This window comes from Chiloscyllium plagiosum, unplaced genomic scaffold (genome assembly GCF_037043375.1).
Source record: "Chiloscyllium plagiosum isolate Xiang-an unplaced genomic scaffold, Cpla_swu_hap1 HiC_scaffold_42, whole genome shotgun sequence".
NCBI lineage: Eukaryota > Metazoa > Chordata > Chondrichthyes > Orectolobiformes > Hemiscylliidae > Chiloscyllium > Chiloscyllium plagiosum.
Genome location: NW_028270180.1, coordinates 6,414,748 through 6,432,429, shown reverse-complemented (window position 1 = coordinate 6,432,429; position 17,682 = coordinate 6,414,748). Strand labels below are relative to the sequence as shown.

The 17,682-nt window shown below is 49.8% G+C and overlaps 1 protein-coding gene across 8 annotated transcripts in view; it reads left to right on the top strand.

The window, feature by feature from the left end:
• The window catches only part of shf (Src homology 2 domain containing F), a 331,264-nt gene that overhangs the window by 191,092 nt on the left and 122,490 nt on the right, over positions 1-17,682 (top strand). For 7 of the 8 annotated variants that reach the window (XM_087982144.1, XM_087982146.1, XM_087982148.1 and 4 more), the window contains 2 exons: positions 934-1,105; positions 1,986-2,105. In XM_087982144.1, coding sequence (XP_087838270.1) covers positions 934-1,105; positions 1,986-2,105 — 292 coding nt within the window. Of the gene's footprint in view, positions 1-933; positions 1,106-1,985; positions 2,106-14,733; positions 14,823-17,682 lie in introns of those variants that run through there. The other variant, XM_087982145.1, reaches the window with a different exon arrangement.

Sequence of the window (17,682 nt, the reverse complement as noted above, 5' to 3'; positions counted from 1 at the left end):
GACAGTGGGCAGACTCTCACTAAGGGGAGGGTCGGTGTGCAAAATGTCAAGCTGTTGAGTTCGCTCCGTCTGCACAGCACTAAAAGGTCTCGGGGTGTTCAGAAGAGAATAACAAGACAGGAATTGCCCATCACACATGTCAGATAGACAGGAGCGTGTCTTAAAGGATGAGAGCAGGGTGGAGAGAGGGAGTTCCAGAGCACGGAGCACAGTTACTAGTCATGATAATGGATGGATGGCAAGATATAGAGCAGGCCAGAGTCAGAGAAGCACTGAGATTCTGCACAGGGCTGGAGGAGGTTAGAAACCGGGACAGAGAGCAGCACACAAGGACAACTCAGGATTATTCGCAATGTGACTGGCATTTTGAGGTTAGGAGACTTAAACTCCAATCTGAAGGGGAAAGTGAGGGCTGCAGATGATGCAGATCAGAGCTCTGCTCCTCGGATGCTGCCTGACCTGCTGTGCATTTCCAGCTCCGCACTCTCGACTTTAAACTCCAATCTGTCTGCATAAGCAGATCCCAAAACCACATGATTTCACGCCAGCTCTGTCAGGCACACTGACACCACAGAATGATCCCAATTCTGACCTTTGACCTGTGCTGGATTGATTGACCCCAAAGTTGGAGAAGCCCTGGAGAACACTGCGATCGGTCTCCCAGCACACGTGTGTGTGTGTGTGTGTGTGTGTAAAACAGAGAAAGTGTCAGTAGTGAGCAGGGGCAGGATTAGTGAAGCATTCCGCAGTTTGACAGCAGCTGATATGGAGCAGGATCCATTGATCTTCTATCAGGGGACATCGGGCATCTTTGAGGGGCAAAGAGGGTTTGTATTTTTGTGTGTTGCCCCCTCGGTTGTTTTCTTCAGTTGGAGTGTTGCCTGCCCGACTGTTTGATTGGTGGAGTAAGCTCTCTGTGTTTCCGCCTCTCAGTTCAGTTCGATGGCGTCGACAAGAATTGGCCATCACCACCCAAGGAAGAGAAAGTCCGGCACCAGAACAGGCTTTCGGGATCCAACTTCAAATCTCTAAAACATCAAAGCCTGGAATTTAGTGGAGCGCTGGGGGAGAGAGTGGAGCCAAACCTGCCTCTCGGGAGCCAAACGTGAGTATTCGCTCATTCCATCATCACCCATCAAACTCTCAAAGATTGCTTGGGCTGGTGTGGAGGGAGCTGGTCAGGCTGTAGCTTTGATAAGGTGTGTGTGTGTCTGTGTGTTTGTGCATGTGCGTGTGAGTGTGACTGTGTGTGTTTGTATCTGTGTGACTATATGTGTCTGTGACTGTGTGTGTTTGTGTCTGTGTGACTGTGTCTGTGACTGTGTGTTTGTGCGTGTGGGTGTGAGTGTGACTGTGTGTCTGTGTCTGTGACTCTGTGTTTGTGCATGTGCGTGTGGGTGTGACTGTGTGTGTCTGTATCTGTGTGTGTGTGACTGTGTCTGTGACTCTGTGTGTTTGTGCATGTGCGTGGGGGTGTGACTGTGTGTCTGTATCTGTGTGTGTGTGTGTCTGTGTGACTGTGTGTCTGTGACTGTGTCTGTGTGACTGTGTATGTGTCTGTGACTGTGTTTTTGTGTCTGTGTGACTGAGTCTGTGACTCTGTGTTTGTGCATGTGCGTGTGGGTGTGACTGTGTGTCTGTGTCACTCTGTGTGCGTGTGCCTGTGTGACTGTCTGTGACTCTGTGTGTTTGTGCATGTGCGTGGGGGTGTGACTGTGTGTCTGTATCTGTGTGTGTGTGTGTGTCTGTGTGACTGTATCTGTGACTCTGTGTGTTTGTGCATGTGCGTTTGCATGTGGGTGTGTGTGTGCGTGTGTGCGTTTGCATGTGTGTGTGTGTGTGTGTGTGTGTGTGTGATGTTGTAGGTGTCACCCCAATGGAGTGGGAGCTGCTGGAGCGTATGGCCATGAGGACTCTGTCAGTCACTGAGACAGATTGCAAGTGAAACAAACCCATCTTTCTCTCTGTTTAAACTCGTCCTGCAGCTGGTATCATGGAGCGATCAGCCGGACAGATGCGGAGAATCTCTTACGTTTGTGTAAGGAAGCCAGTTACCTGGTCCGGAACAGCGAGACCACCAAGAACGACTACTCCCTCTCACTGAAGTAAGTGTAATTCTGCAGACCCTCCTAGACATGTGCTCCATCAGCTCAGGATCTGTCTGACCTGGCTGTCCCATCAGAGGCTCTCCACTTCAGGGGCTTTGCTGCAATCCCTCTGCAGAAGAGACATTGAGACTCGAAACGTTAGCTTGTTCTCTCCCCATGGACGCTGCCTGAGTCACTGTGATCGTCAGCATTTGTTGTTTTCAGCCAGAAGAGAGCTCAGCAGCTGGGTATTGGAGGTTTGGGGGGTGTGGGGTGAAGGGGTGGACCTATTTCCCCATTCTTGCACCCAATTTCTATCCTGACTCCCAACCCCCATCCTCACTCCCGACCCCCATCCTCACTCCCAACCCCCGTCCTCACTCCCAATCCCCCATCCTCATTCCCAACCCCCGTCCTCACTCCCAATCCCCGTCCTCACTCCCAATCTCCCATCCTCACTCCCAACCCCCATTCTCACTCCCAACCCCCATCCTCACTCCCAATCCCCTATCCTCACTCCCAACCCCCATACCTCGTCCAACCCCCATCCTCTCGTCCAACCCCCATCCTCTCGTCCAACCCCCATCCTCACTCCCGACCCCCATCCTCTCTCCTAATCCCCCATCCTCACTCCCAATCCCCCATCCTCACTCCCGACCCCCATCCTCACTCCCAACGTCCAGTCCATACTCTCACTCTCAATTCCTACCCTCACCCCGAATCCAATCCTTACTCCAAGTCCTCGGCACTCAGTTGCCCAAGTTTCTATTTACCACTCTCCCTGATATTGTTGTTGGGCATGTACCCAATCCTGTTCATTGCTTTGTAGCCTCACTGGGAGTACACAGGGGGATGTGGTATTTTTTAAGGACATGTTGTTATGGTATATTCCATTTTATTGTTCTTGGGGGATGTGGGCATCGCTGACTGGGCCAGCATTTATTGCCTGTCTGTAGTTGTCCTTGAGAAGGTGGTGGTGAGCTGCCTTCTTAAACCTCTGCAGTCTGTGAGCTGTAGGGACACAGAGACTCGCACTATGGGTATGGACAGTTTTGACCGAGTGGGTAAGGATGGCAGATTTCATGCCTGGGAGGGCATTAGTGAACCAGATGGATTTTTACAACATTGCAGACATTGTCTGAATCAGATGAGCATTTGATTCCAGATTTGTTCATTAATTCAATTTGCTTGTCCCATCTGCTGCAGTGTGATTTAAAGTCCTGTCTGGATCCTAGGACTAATTTAAAGTAACATTATCACTGTGATGCCATGCCTGCGTATAAAGCATCATTCTGCTGCTGAGGGGCAGGCGTGTTTAAATGGGTCCTTTTGAGTCCTAGCCCTTTGTCCTTCCTTGAATTATCCTGGGAGATGGGCTGGAATGGAAGGTAAAAATATGAACGTTTGGTACAGTTATTGCTCAATGTTTGAAAAATCAAGGCCAGAACTTCTCCTGCTATCGTGAATGCGGCCAGCATTCCATTGTCTGTATCTCCCAAGGGACCAGCGACTGATCAGTTGGCATTTTCCCAGGAGATGGCACATCGTGATTACAGCTGTGTGTGTAAGAGCTGACAATTTGCCTCTGTGTTGCTCTGAGAGTTCCAGGATGCCTATGTTCAACCTTTTGTAGCGAGCAAGCTAAATTGGAAGTGACAGCAGCTCGGTGCAAATTGAAAGCGTATTTACTGAGCGCAGGCAAGAAGCACATTTCATGGAGAGAGAGAGAGAGAGAGAGACGCAGCTCATGCACTCTGCTGTCACTTGCCCACCCTGTCCCAGCGCACTTAACATCAAGAGTAATCCCTCTGCTATGTCATTATTCAAAGGCTAATTACATAAGGTTCAGTCCATCACTATTGTGTTTCCATTTTGTTCTTTAGAGAGAGATTAATATTCCCCGGGGTGTGACAGAGATTGGTAACAGTACAGAAATTACACTTCATTCTGGATGTTCTCAGGGGTGGGCTGCTTTAAGCAGAGTGAAAGACATATCATTCCTTCACTGGTGGAACATTCCGGAATGATACAGAGCCGAGGGATCAATCCATAGTCTATACTGATTCTTCATGTACCGGGTTGAGGCAGTACATGGTGACGAGCTGTTTGACTGTGAGAGGCATCGCAAAGAGTTCACTTTCTCTTTCTAAGGGACGCAAATTGGCTTGAGTGTTTTGTGTGAAGATTTCGGGTTGGTGGGTGGGGGTGAGGTCCTCCAGGGTCTCCCCCATTTCTCTCCAGTCTACCCCTGACACGACCACAAATGCAGAAGCTAACCCCGTGCAAAGCATTTGATAGGCAGAATTTGGGAACAGCTGGAGGCTGTTTGGCTGGTGATGAAGGTTCTTGTGGTGTAGCGGTAGTGTCCCTGCCTCAGAGCCTGGAGATCCAGCTTCAAGTCCCACCTGATCCAGAGGTGTGCTGTGACACACCTGGGCAGGTTGTTTCAGAGATATATCTCCCTATCCTCAATCAGCCTTATCTCTGTAACCCTTGGCTCCCCCCAGCAGACATCTATCAATCTCAGTTTGGAAATTTGCAGTTGGTCCTCAGCAGCGTTCCCGTTGTGAGGAGAACGTGGGAATTTCCACCGTGCATTCGGTGTCGGGGAAGTGTTCAGAATTCCTGCGTGATGCTTGCCCACGGTCAAGCAGCTAGTCACCCCACATTGCCTCGCCCTGGCACATGATGGGGGCAGTATCAGAGGCTGATTGGAATGTGGAATGTTGCCTGAGACAGGGGTTTGAGAAGAGGAGGAGGAGGGGTGGGTTGGGGGGGGTGTCGGAAATGATTGGCATTGCAGCCAGCTGTGTGGATGCTGCTTCAATATCCATGGCATAACTGGAGTGAGAATTTCAGGGTCAGCAGGGTCCTGTTTCCTGTATGTATTAGGCCTGTGTCTAGGCACAGCTCAGACCAAGTCAACAACACCTCTCTGTTTATACCAGTGGAAACATTTCCTATAGCTTCCAATGCAGAAAGAGGTCATTCAGCCCACTGTTTCCCATGCCAGCCACACACTCTGACTCCTCCCCTGTCGCACTGCAACCTCGTCACTTAAATATTCATCCAGTTCGTCTGTTGGAAGTGTCTGTTGAAACTGCTTCAACTGTGCATTCAGGCAGAGTACAGGCACAGAGGTCAGGAGCAGGCGGAGGCTGAAACCACTCCACAGAGGCCGGTATCCTGTCACCGAGTCACCCTGTGCGGGCAGGAAGGGGGATTGAGATGGTGGCTGCAGCTGAACAGGCAAGAGTTGGAATGTTGAGGGCTTTCTCAATCTGTCTGAGGTCAATGCCTGAGCCCACATGGTGTTTTCTCGAGAAGCGAGGCAGAGAGAAGCCGTTTGGACAGCTCACTGATTGCAACTCCACTGGCAGCAACACTGCAAGCATGTGGGATCCCAGGTGTGTTCTTTAACGATTAACACAGGATTGCAATTTGCTTGTGTAAAGAACTTTTCTGATCCAAAGTTGCTGCCTGGCATTGACTGGCAAGCTGGCTCAGCTTGAACTGAAGACCGGTCCGTTTGGTCTCATTTCCTATATCTCTCCACGTCTTGTCTAACCTCCTTTGGAGAGTTTGGGATTGTTCAGTTGTCAGCCATCTCTGCTGTAAGTGAGATGATTACTATTGAACAGTCTGTGTACTAATGCATGAGGCATTAGGGACAATCCATCAGCAATTCACTTCTGTCAGACCACATTTCCACCTCATCTTCGCATGAAAAGACCGAGAGAGACTTGCATTCATATAGCATCCCTCGTGACCTCTGAATCCCCCACAGTTCCCCCACATGTAGTCTCTGCATTAATGTAGAAACCTCAGCATCCATTGTATGCACAATAAGCCCCCACATACAGGAAATTAATTGCAGCCGTTCATCTGAATTTGTGGTATTGGTTCCGGAATAATAATTCGTCATGACAACAGGATGAGCCACTGTGTCATTTTCCTACACAGCACCATGGGATATTTTGCAACCACATGGGAGGCAGTCAGCATGTCATTCTCACCCTCGATAGTGCAGGAGTCTCTCAGCACTGAGGGAATATCACACTGTTGGAGGGTCAATACTGTGGGAGTGAGAGTACTGAGGCAGCGCCGCACTGTCGGAGGGTCTGTACAGAGGGAGCAACAGCTGATGGAGGGTCAGTGCTGAGGGACTGCTGCACTGTCGGAGGGTCAGTGCTGAGGGAGTGGCGCACTGTCAGAGGGTCAGTGCTGACGGAGTGCTGCACTGTCGGAGGGTCAGTACTGAGGGAGTGCTGCACTGTCAGAGGGTCAGTGCTGACGGAGTGCTGCACTGTCGGAGGGTCAGTACTGAAGGAGTGCCGTACTGTCAGAGGGTCAGTACTGAAGGAGTGCCGTACTGTCGGAGGGTCAGTGCTGAGGGAGTGCTGCACTGTCAGAGGGTCAGTACTGAGGGAGTGCTGCACTGTCGGAGGGTCAGTGCTGAGGAAGTGCCGCACTGTCAGAGGGTCAGTACTGAGGGAGTGCCGCACTGTCAGAGGGTCAGTACTGAGGGAGTGCTGCACTGTCGGAGGGTCAGTGCTGAGGGAGTGCTGCACTGTCGGAGGGTCAGTACTGTAGGAGTGCCGTACTGTCAGAGGGTCTGTGCTGAGGGAGTGCTGCACTGTCAGAGGGTCAGTGCTGAGGGAGTGCTGCACTGTCAGAGGGTCAGTGCTGAGGGAGTGCCGCACTGTCAGAGGGTCAGTGCTGAGGGAGTGCCGCACTGTCAGAGGGTCAGTGCTGAGGGAGTGCCGCACTGTCAGAGGGTCAGTACTGAGGGAGTGCTGCACTGTCAGAGGGTCAGTACTGAGGGAGTGTCACACTCTTGAGAATGGTCATGAGAATCCAACTTGTGACAATGCCCTAATCTGGGGCATGGGATCAAAATAGCCTGTTACTATAAAGTAACCAGCTGACAGTGCGGTGCCCGCTCAGTACTGACCCTCCGACAGTGTGGCACTCCCTCAGTACTGACCTTCTGACAGTGCGGTGCCCCCTCAGTACTGACCCTCCGACAGTGTGGCACTCCCTCAGTACTGACCTTCTGACAGTGCTTTGCTCCCTCAGTACTGACCCTCCGACTGTGCAGCCCTCCCTCAGCACTGACCCTCCGACTGTGCAGCCCTCCCTCAGCACTGACCCTCCGACAGTGTGGCACTCCCTCAGTACTGACCTTCTGACAGTGCTTTGCTCCCTCAGTACTGACCCTCCGACTGTGCAGCCCTCCCGCAGCACTGACCCTCTGACAGTGCTAACTCCCCCAACAAGGATCTTGGTGCTGCAAGATTAACGTGATATAGAAGCACAGAATGTTTCGGAGTCTCAAAATGTGCCAGTGGGCTCGCAGGTTCCTGAAGTGATGTTGTGCAGTGAAGCAGCTGGTGAGTGCATGGTAAGATCCCAGTAACGGAAAGGGCAGTGGGAGCATAGCTACTCTTAATAACTTGGGTGAAGGACTGTGGCTTTGTGGGCGCCTCTGTATTTAAAGAAGTGAATTATTAACAGGCTAATCATCTATTAATGTTCAAAAATGGTAGACAGCCTTCACCATCTAAACAGAAGTTGGTTATAAATATTAAAACAAATGGAGAATGTGATACTCAATTCCATTCATGCATTATTGACCAGATAACTGCTCTATTCAACTTCATGCTGAAAGTGTCCCTGAATGTTGTGCCCACACACTTTATCAGAGAGAACTGCAAGATGGACACAGCCATATATGCTCAGAATTCCTGACCATCCATTCCATCCTATCCCTTGGAGCCAGCCAATCACCTCTATGGTTGGGTCCCTTTCATGTTCTCCTGTCATCGTGAGGCAGCAGCTTAAACTAATGAGAAGCAAGTCAGGAGGTGCTGGAGGGAGGTGGCTGCAGTGGGAGAGGAGACTGGTCCAGCTGCACCTTTGTGGTCCCAAAGCACAATGACCAGAATCGCAGCGATCTCACCATCCGCGGTAGCAATAATAAGGTAGGCTTAAGGTGAGAGAGGAGAGATTTAAAAAGCACCTGTGTGAAAAGGGGTAACCTTTTCACACAGAAGTGGATGCATGTATGAAATGAGCTGCCAGAGGAAGTGGTGGAGGTTGGTACATTGCAACATTTAAAAGGAAGGGTTTGGAGGGCTATGGGCCAAATGCTGGCAAATGGACTTGGTTAATTTAGGGTATCTGTTCGGCAAGGACAAGGTGGACAAAAAGATCTGTTTCCGTGCTGTGCATCTCTATGACTCTATAACAGAACACCTGTCCCTCACTATGGAGTTGCAGGTAGATAGGATAGTGAAAAAGGTGTTTGGTATGCTTTCCTTTATTGGTCAGAGTATTGAGTACAGGAGTTGGGAGGTCATGTTGCGGATGTACAGGACATTGGTTAGGCCACTGTTGGAATATTGCGTGCAATTCTGGTCTCCTTCCTATCGGAAAGATGTTGTGAAACTTGAAAGGGTTCAGAAAAGATTTACAAGGATGTTGCCAGAGTTGGAGGATTTGAGCTACAGGGAGAGGCTGAACAGATTGGGGCTGTTTTCCCTGGAGCGTCGGAGGCTGAGGGGTCACCATATAGAGGTTTATAAAATTATGAGGGGCATGGATAGGGTAAATAGACAAAGTCTTTTCCCTGGGGTCGGGGAGTCCAGAACTAGAGGGCATAGGTTTAGGGTGAGAGGGGGAAGATATAAAAGAGACCTAAGGGGCAACATTTTCATGCAGAGGGTGGTATATGTATGAATGAGCTGCCAAAGGATGTGGTGGAGGCTGGTACAATTGCAACATTTAAGAGGCATTTGGATGGGTATATGAATAGGAAGGGTTTGGAGGGATATGGGCCAGGTGCTGGCAGGTGGGACTAGATTGGGTTGGGATTTCTGGTCGGCATGGACAGGTTGGACCGAAGGGTCTGTTTCCATGCTGTACATCTCTATGACTCTATAACAGGACACCTGTCCCTCACTATCTCTGCAATCCCTATGGCCCTCCATGATCTCACCACTTCCCAAATTCTGGCCTTTCTGTGTGTCTGCCATTTGAATGGTTTCACCGTGCCTTCCACTCTCTGAACCTGAAGTTCAGGTTTCTCAGCAAGCTCGAACATCCAGCCTGTACCTGCAGCAAGTTGATTCCATCCTTGGATCATGCTCACTCCATGGAGTTAAAGAGCTGGTGCCCTGTATTCTTCTTAATCCTCCTTAAACTTCTCTGCCTCTCTCTCCCCTTATTAACACTTACGTCACCAGCTCCAATGTCTCCTTATGTGATTTGATGTTGAGGTTTGTTTAACAATGCTGCTGTGAAGTGCTTTGGAATGTTCATGGTGCTATATAAATGCAAGTTGCTGTTGTTGTTAGGGCCATTCAGCCCCTCAAGCCTGCTCTAGCAGTCCGACAGACAATAGCTAAACCCTACTTGAGCCCCATTTCCCAGCCACATCTCGAAATCCTTTCGAAAGTGAGATACATGGCAGTGTAACACTGTAGGTCAGTTCACTGTCATTTGGTTGTTGTCTTGGTGCTGACATCCTACCAATCAACTGGAAGCTGATTACCTGGGCTTGCACCTCATTTGTTACGTGTGGAATCTTCCTGTGCACAGCAGTGACCATCCTTCAGAGCTCCGGTAAAGGTGCAAAATGTTCTGTTTTGATCATACAGCACAGGAACAGACCCTTTGGTCCAACCGGTCCATGCCGACCAGATATCCCAATCTCACCTAGTCCCATTTGCCAGCACCTGGCCCATATCCCTCCAAACCCTTCCCATTCATATACCCATCCAGGTGCCTTTTAAATGCTGTAATTGTACCAGCCTCCACCACTTCCTCTGGCAGCTCATTCCATACACGCACCACCTTCTGCGTGAAAAAGTTACCCCTTAGATCCTTTTTAAATCTTTCCCCTCTCACCTTAAACCTATGCCCTCTAGGTTTGGACCGCCCTACCCCTGGGGAAAAGACCTTGACTATTCACCCTATTCATGCCCCTCATTATTTTGTAAACCTCTATAAGGTCACGCCCTCAGTCAGGAAGAGGATCTCTGCCAGTCAGGGTGGTATGGGCACTAACCTTCATCAGATTGTCAAAGTATTTATCTGTATGCTTGCAATTCAAAGATCATGTATTAAGCGCAGGAAATTGGGATGAGAATAGTTAGGTGTTTATGTTTGACTAGCACAGGCTCAATGGGCTGAAGGGTTGTAGTCCTCTCTGGGTATGGGGAAATCCATTCCAATAGGAGCCTCTGGTTAATGATCCAGTCTATCTCCTCTCTCCCCCGACAAAGCTTTCCACAAGAACTCCTTGTCTCCTTATAATCTGGTCGCTGCCCTGCCTGCCCTGAGCTGATAAAGACTCTGATCGACACGATTCAGTAAGACACAAGCAGAAATAACCAGCCGGATTCTGAATGCAGTGCCATTTCAACACTTGATGGTCCTTTACTAAATACATCTCTAATGCATCTTTAATGAAGTTCCCCAGTATCTGCTGGCACATTGAGGGAATCGAATTGAAATTAATAAGCTTCATATAACACAGGTATCAGCTTTTGAAAATTAATTTATGTGTAAATTGCATCGCCTTGTGGCCTGCATTAAAAGACGTGTTGGTTCCATTTGGTTTTTCTTTCAAGAATTTATAGCAATGCCAAAGGGACTTTGGCTTTTATTTGAATCGGTTGTTATCTGTGAGCTGAAAGATTGCCTTCATTTCTGTATGGAGTTGACTCTGGAAAAAGAGCTTCCTTTGACTCTCTTTCCCTTTTTGTCTCTCTCTCTCTGTCTCTGTCACCACCCCCATCCCACACCCCAGCTGTCTCTCTACACCCCCGTCCCCCTCTCCATGTCCCCCCATCTCTCTGTCCCCATCTCTCTCTATCCATTTCTCTGTCCCCTTCTTTCTCTGTACCCCTCTCTGCCCCACCTCTCTCCATCTCCCCATCTTTCTCTGCCCCCACCTGTCTCTCCATCTCCCTCATCTTTCTCTGTCCCCATCTCTCTCTTTCTGTCCCCCACCTCTCTCTACCCATCTCTCTCTCTCTCTGCATCCCCATTTCTCTCTATCCATCTGTCTGTCCCTTTCTCTCTCTTTCTGTCCCTCTCTTTCTCTGTCTCTCTCTCTCTCTCTCCACTTGTTTATTTTCTTCTTCCTGTCTCCCCCCGACTTTAATTCTCTTTCTCTATTCTCTCTTTGTCTCTCTTTCTCTGACTCTCCATTTCTCCATTTCTCTCTACCCCCCCCCCCCCCCCCCCACCTCCAAGTCTGTGTCTGTCTGTCTCTCTCTCTCTCTTTCACTCCAATTTCTATTAGCCACTGAGTGGCGGGTGAGGGTATTTTATGTAGATTTTATTCTGATACCAGCTGCCTGTTTCAAACGCAGTTTGCATATAAATTACTTATTTAAAATACAATTATAGCCACTCAGTCAGTGTAACTGAAAGGGTTGCACAAGTAATTAAAGTGTCACTTCCTTAGGCAATTATACGGCTGGTGACAAAGATGGCCGACGCATCAGTGTGTCCATCAGTCAGTTTGTCCCCAAACCCCTCTGTGTCTGACTCTTTCCAGGTTACAGAAACCAGAGGTGAGGGTCCTTTTTATTCTGCTCTGTCAGCAACTTGGAAAATTAAAGCTTTTAAAAGCTGAAGTTCATTGTCTTAAGGGTGAGGGATCACAGGAGCAAATTAAAATCTGAGCAATGCTTTAGTCTCCTCTAGTTTTTAATTGCTCCCTTCTTCACAGGAGGTTGCTGAGCTTTGGTTGAAGTTTGGGTGAAGTATAGTTGGACTTTAGGCTGCATGCTTAGTGTAGAGCATGGCTCTGAGAAACATTGGAGAAAATGCAAAGACGGTACCAAGAGCTGAGAGATTGCAAATCTTCTAGTGATTGTATCACCACCACCTTCTCAATGGCAATGGGTAATAAATGTTGGACCAGCCAGTCACACCAACATCCTGTGAACAGATTTTAGGAAAATATCCTATCGCACTGACTGGTGTAATTTAAATTCAATCAATAAAACATCTGGAATGGAAACCTCATCATTGACGGTAGTACAAACCTATCAGGCTCCCATGTGTCCTTCAGGGAGGGAAATCTGCTGCCCTTGCCTGCTCTGGCCTCCATGTGACTCCAGACCCACTGCGATGTGGGTGATTCTGAACCGCCCTCTGAAATGGTTGTGGGAAGCGCTCAGTTTGATGGGAATGAGGGATGGCCTTGTTGGCCTTGCCTTCATCCCATGGCGGAATCACATAAAAGACCCCGGGAACATTCAGACCCAGTTCCACGCCTTGAGAACAGGATCAGCACCAGCTGCTGACCGAACCTGTGACTCTCCCAGGTACCTGTGCCTCAGTACATCAGTGTGCTGACCGAGTGAGATACCGAGGCAGGTTCATCCTCAGAATGGGGTTGAAAGGGGAACCTGATGATTGATGGAAACATTTTTGTTTATGAATAAAGAATCAACAGGGAGTTTGTCAAATTATGCAAATTTAGTTGAGTACTTGGAGAGTGGAACATTCTCTCTGCATCAGCCCTACTGTTGGTCTCTGCAGCATATAAGAAATGTATAGTGGCCTTCAGTCTCAGACATTCCAAAATACATTACAGCTTTAAATGTTCTGTAAAAGCCAACATTGTTATGGAAAAATTTGGCGCCATTGGAGCACATCAAGACCCCACAGGCAATAAAAGGACAGCCAATAGATGTTTTTTTTTGATGCAGATGGGAGGATAAATTTGTATCAAGAGACCAGACAGAATCACCCTCCCGTTCCTTCAAATAATTCATGCAAAATTGACCTTGCTCAGAGGGAGTATGATTTAATGCTTCATCCAAAAGACAGCACTCCCACAGTTTGACCCGCCAACAGTGCGGCACTCCCTCAGCGCTGACCCTCCGACAGCGCGGCACTTCCTCAGCGCTGACCCTCCGACAGCGCGGCACTCCCTCAGCGCGGCACTCCCTCAGCACTGACCCTCGGACAGCGCGGCACTCTCTCAGTGCTGACCCTCTGACAGTGTGGGCCTCCCTCAGCACTGACTCTGCGACAGTGCGGCACTCCCTCAGCACTGATTCTCTGATAGTGTCCGCTCCCTCAGCACTGACTCTCTGACAGTGCCCGCTCCCTCAGCACTGACCCTCCGACAGTGAGGCGCTCCCTCAGCACTGACTCTCTGACAGTGCCTGCTCCCTCAGCACTGACCCTCCGACAGTGAGGCGCTCCCTCAGCACTGACTCTCTGACAGTGCCTGCTCCCTCAGCACTGACTCTCTGACAGTGCCTGCTCCCTCAGCACTGACTCTCTGACAGTGCCTGCTCCCTCAGCACTGACCCTCCGACAGTGAGGCGCTCCCTCAGCACTGACTCTCTGACAGTGCCTGCTCCCTCAGCACTGACTCTCTGACAGTGCCTGCTCCCTCAGCACTGACTCTCTGACAGTGCCTGCTCCCTCAGCACTGACTCTCTGACAGTGCCTGCTCCCTCAGCACTGACTCTCTGACAGTGCCTGCTCCCTCAGCACTGACACTCATCCTGACACTCCTATCCATCTCACTCTGCCAATATTCTCCTTTCCACATTATCTGGATCAGCCTCAGTCCCAGTTGCTGCTAAGTCATGCATTGATTGAGAGATGCAGCTTCAAATGGAAGCAGTCAATTTCTGACATGCAATATCGACCTATTTAGCAAGTTCAGAGGGGATTGATTCTGCATCCAGGAGATCAATAAAGGACAGATCTGAACCTGTCTCCTTGTGTAATCAGGCTGAATTAACTATTTTTCCGACAAACCCATAATATGTCATCGTGTGGAACAAATGATACATTTACCATTCAATCTCATCTAATACTGGTGCTTGGGCGTTTCAGCATCATTGCTAAGCTTGGCATTTATTTGCTGTCCCTATTTCGCCTCATTTCCAGGAAGTTTCTCCTGGAATGTTGCCGTCGGGATGCCTGACTGCTCCCAGGGATTGTTGTGTTCAATTCAGCGCTGCCCCTGTTAGAACCCAGTGGTTATGAAGGGACAATGACAAAAGACCAGCTGAAAGACTTGGAAAGAGAATGTGAAGACATCCCATGATTTGGATACATTTCTCCATATTTTTGGGATCACTTTGCGCAATGGGATCTCCTCAAGATCTTCAATTTGGGCCATACAGAGTCATACAGCTCGGAAACCGACCCTTCAGTCCAGCCAGTCCATGCTGAACATAATCTCAAACTAAACCAGTCCCACCTGCCTGGCCCATATCCCTCCAAACCTTCCCTGTTCATGTACATATCCAAATGTTGTTTTAAAATGTTCTGACTTCACCCGTATCCATCACTTCCTCAGGAAGTTCATTCACACACGCACCACTGTCTGTGTAAAACCAAACTGCCCCTCGTGTCATTTTTAAATCTTTCTCCTCTCACCTTAAAGGAATGTCCTCTTGTCTACCAATCAACTTATCTATGTGCCTCACGATTTTATAAACCTCTATAAGGTCACCCTTCAACCTCCTACGCTCCAGTGAAAAATACCCCAGCCCATCCAGTCAATTTTTTATAACTCAAACCCTCCATTCCCAGCACCGTCCTGATAAGTTTTGACTGAACCCTCTCCAGTTTAATAATATCCTTCCTGTAACAGGTCGACTAGAACTGGATACAGTATTCCAGAAGAGGCCTCACCAATGTCCTGTACAACCTCAGCATGACGTCCCAACTCCTATACTCAGCGATCTGAGCAATGGAGGCATGTGTGTGAAACATCTTCAGAACCACCCGGATTACCTCTGATGCAAACTTCCCAGAATCAGGTGTCTGGATGTTAAACACTGCCTGAGTGGCAGCCACTCCTTCGATAGTCTCGATCCTCAGCTCCAGTCTCTAAGGAATGTAATAAATAGGAGCAGGATTTGACCATTTGGCCCATCAAGTCAGCTCTACCATCCAATACAATCCTGCCTTCTCTTGGTCTCAGCTGCACATCTCTCTCAATTTCCTGAGAGATCAGAAATTGGTCTGACCTATTGTTATCATTATGCCCAAATGCATGGATCTCAGTCCCAAACCCAAAGGCTCTTTACCCTGACATGGTAACCCCCCACCCCCACCCCACCCATGCTGGAGATCCACCAGGCAGGGGTCCTCAAACTCTGCCTCTCCCTCCTCTTCTAAGATGCTCTAAGAACACAACTCTTGAACCAAGATTGTTCATCATTCAAAGTACTCCTTCGCTGGCTTTCTCCTCCTGTTTGGGAATTTGCACTTCGTTCACAGTGTGAGAGAAATGCAAATTCTCATTGTATCCTCAGCACTGACCCACCAACACTGCAGCACTCCCTCAGCACTGACCGTCTGACAGTGTGACGCGCTCTCAGCACTGACCCTCCGACAGTGCGGCACTCCCTCAGCACTGACCCTCCGACAGTGCAGCACTCCCTCAGCACTGACCCTCTGACAGTACGGCACTCCCTCAGCACTGACCCTCTGACAGTACGGCACTCCCTCAGCACTGACCCTCCGACAGTGCAGCACTCCCTCAGCACTGACCCTCCGACAGTGCGGCACTCCCTCAGCACTGACCCTCTGATAGTGTGGCAGTCCCTCAGCACTGACCCTCTAACAGTGAGGCACTCCCTCAGCACTGATTCTCCAACAGTGCAGCACTCCCTCAGCACTGACACTACAAGAGTGCGGCACTCCCTCAGCACTGACCCTCCAACAGTGCAGCACTCCCTCAACACTGACACTCCGAGTGCGGCACTCCCTCAGCACTGACCCTCTGACAGTGTGACACTCCCTCAGTACTGACCCTCTGACAGTGTGACACTCCCTCAGCACTGACCCTCCGACAGTGCGGCACTCCCTCAGCCCTGACCCTCTGACAGTGTAGCACTCCCTCAGCCCTGACCCTCCGACAGTGCCGCACTCCCTCAGCACTGACCCTCCAACAGTGCAGCACTCCCTCAGCACTGACCCTCTAACAGTGCAGCACTCCCTCAGCACTGACCCTCCAACAGTGTAGCACTCCCTCAGCACTGACCCTCCAACTGTGTAGCACTCCCTCAGCACTGACCCGCCAACAGTGCAGCACTGACCCTCCAACAGTGCAGCACTCCCTCAGCACTGACCCTCTGATAGTGTGGCAGTCCCTCAGCACTGACCCTCTGACAGTGCGGCATTCCCTCAACACAGACCTTCTAACAGTGAGGCACTCCCTCAGCACTGATTCTCCAACAGTGCAGCACTCCCTCAGCACTGACACTACAAGAGTGCGGCACTCCCTCAGCACTGACCGTCTGACAGTGCGGCACTCCCTCAGCACTGACCGTCTGACAGTGCGGCACTCCCTCAGCACTGACCCTCCGACAGTGCGGCAATCCCTCAGCACTGACCCTCTGACAGTGTGGCACTCCCTCAGCACTGACTCTCTGACAGTGCGGCAATCCCTCAGCACTGACCCTCTGACAGTGCGGCACTCCCTCAGCACTGACCCTCTGTTAGTGTGGCAGTCCCTCAGCACTGACCCTCTAACAGTGAGGCACTCCCTCAGCACTGATTCTCCAACAGTGCAGCACTCCCTCAGCACTGACACTACAAGAGTGCGGCACTCCCTCAGCACTGACCCTCAGACAGTGTGACCTCAGCACTGACCCTCTGACAGTGCAGCACTCCCGCAACACTGACCCTCTGACAGTGTAGCACCACTGACCCTCCAACAGTGTAGCACTCCCTCAGCACTGACCCTCCAACAGTGTAGCACTCCCTCAGCACTGACCCTCCAACAGTGCAGCACTCCCTTTGTACTGACCCTCCAACAGTGTAGCACTCCCTCAGCCCTGACCCTCTGACAGTGTAGCACTCCCTCAGCCCTGACCCTCTGACAGTGTAGCACTCCCTCTGTACTGACTCTCTGACAGTGTAGCACTCCCTCTTGAGTTTTGGTTTGTGTTGAAGTATCTGGCGTGGAATCTGAGCTTGTGAGGTTCTGGCTGAGGCACTGATACGCACTGAGCCATTGGCTGACACCAATTGTTAGATTTACCCTCATTCATTCCCAAACTCTGCAATGCTGCCAAGTGATCAAAGGAGATTAATTCTGTTTATTGCCTCTAATGAGCTCTTTTCAAAATGCTGTTTAAGCGTCACTAAATGCAATGGGAGAACAATCCTTTGCTGAGGCACCAATGCTTATCATCTGCACACAAACGCAAGTATTGAAATCATGTCCTGACACAATACTGACTCTTAACATCATCTCACTGACCTGCCTAATCTGATTGAATAGCCCACACAAGTGGAATTGCCTCTCGTGCAGGAGGTCAAGGTAAAAATGTCAAGGAGAGCTAAACGTCAAAAGGAATGACTCCATGACCCAGTCTTGAGTTTGAAATCATTCAATTGTAGCAGCTTTTTCAAGGGGACAGCAGTGATGGGTTTGATTGGTTTAGGTCCCATGGAAACGATGAGCTCGGATCAGAGTTTGTAGAACTAACCAACAATAGTGGCACCACAGAGAAGGGAGGTCATTTGGCCCATCGTTCCTTTGCTGGCTGTCTATGGGAGTAACTCAGATCATCCTTCTGCCTGCTGC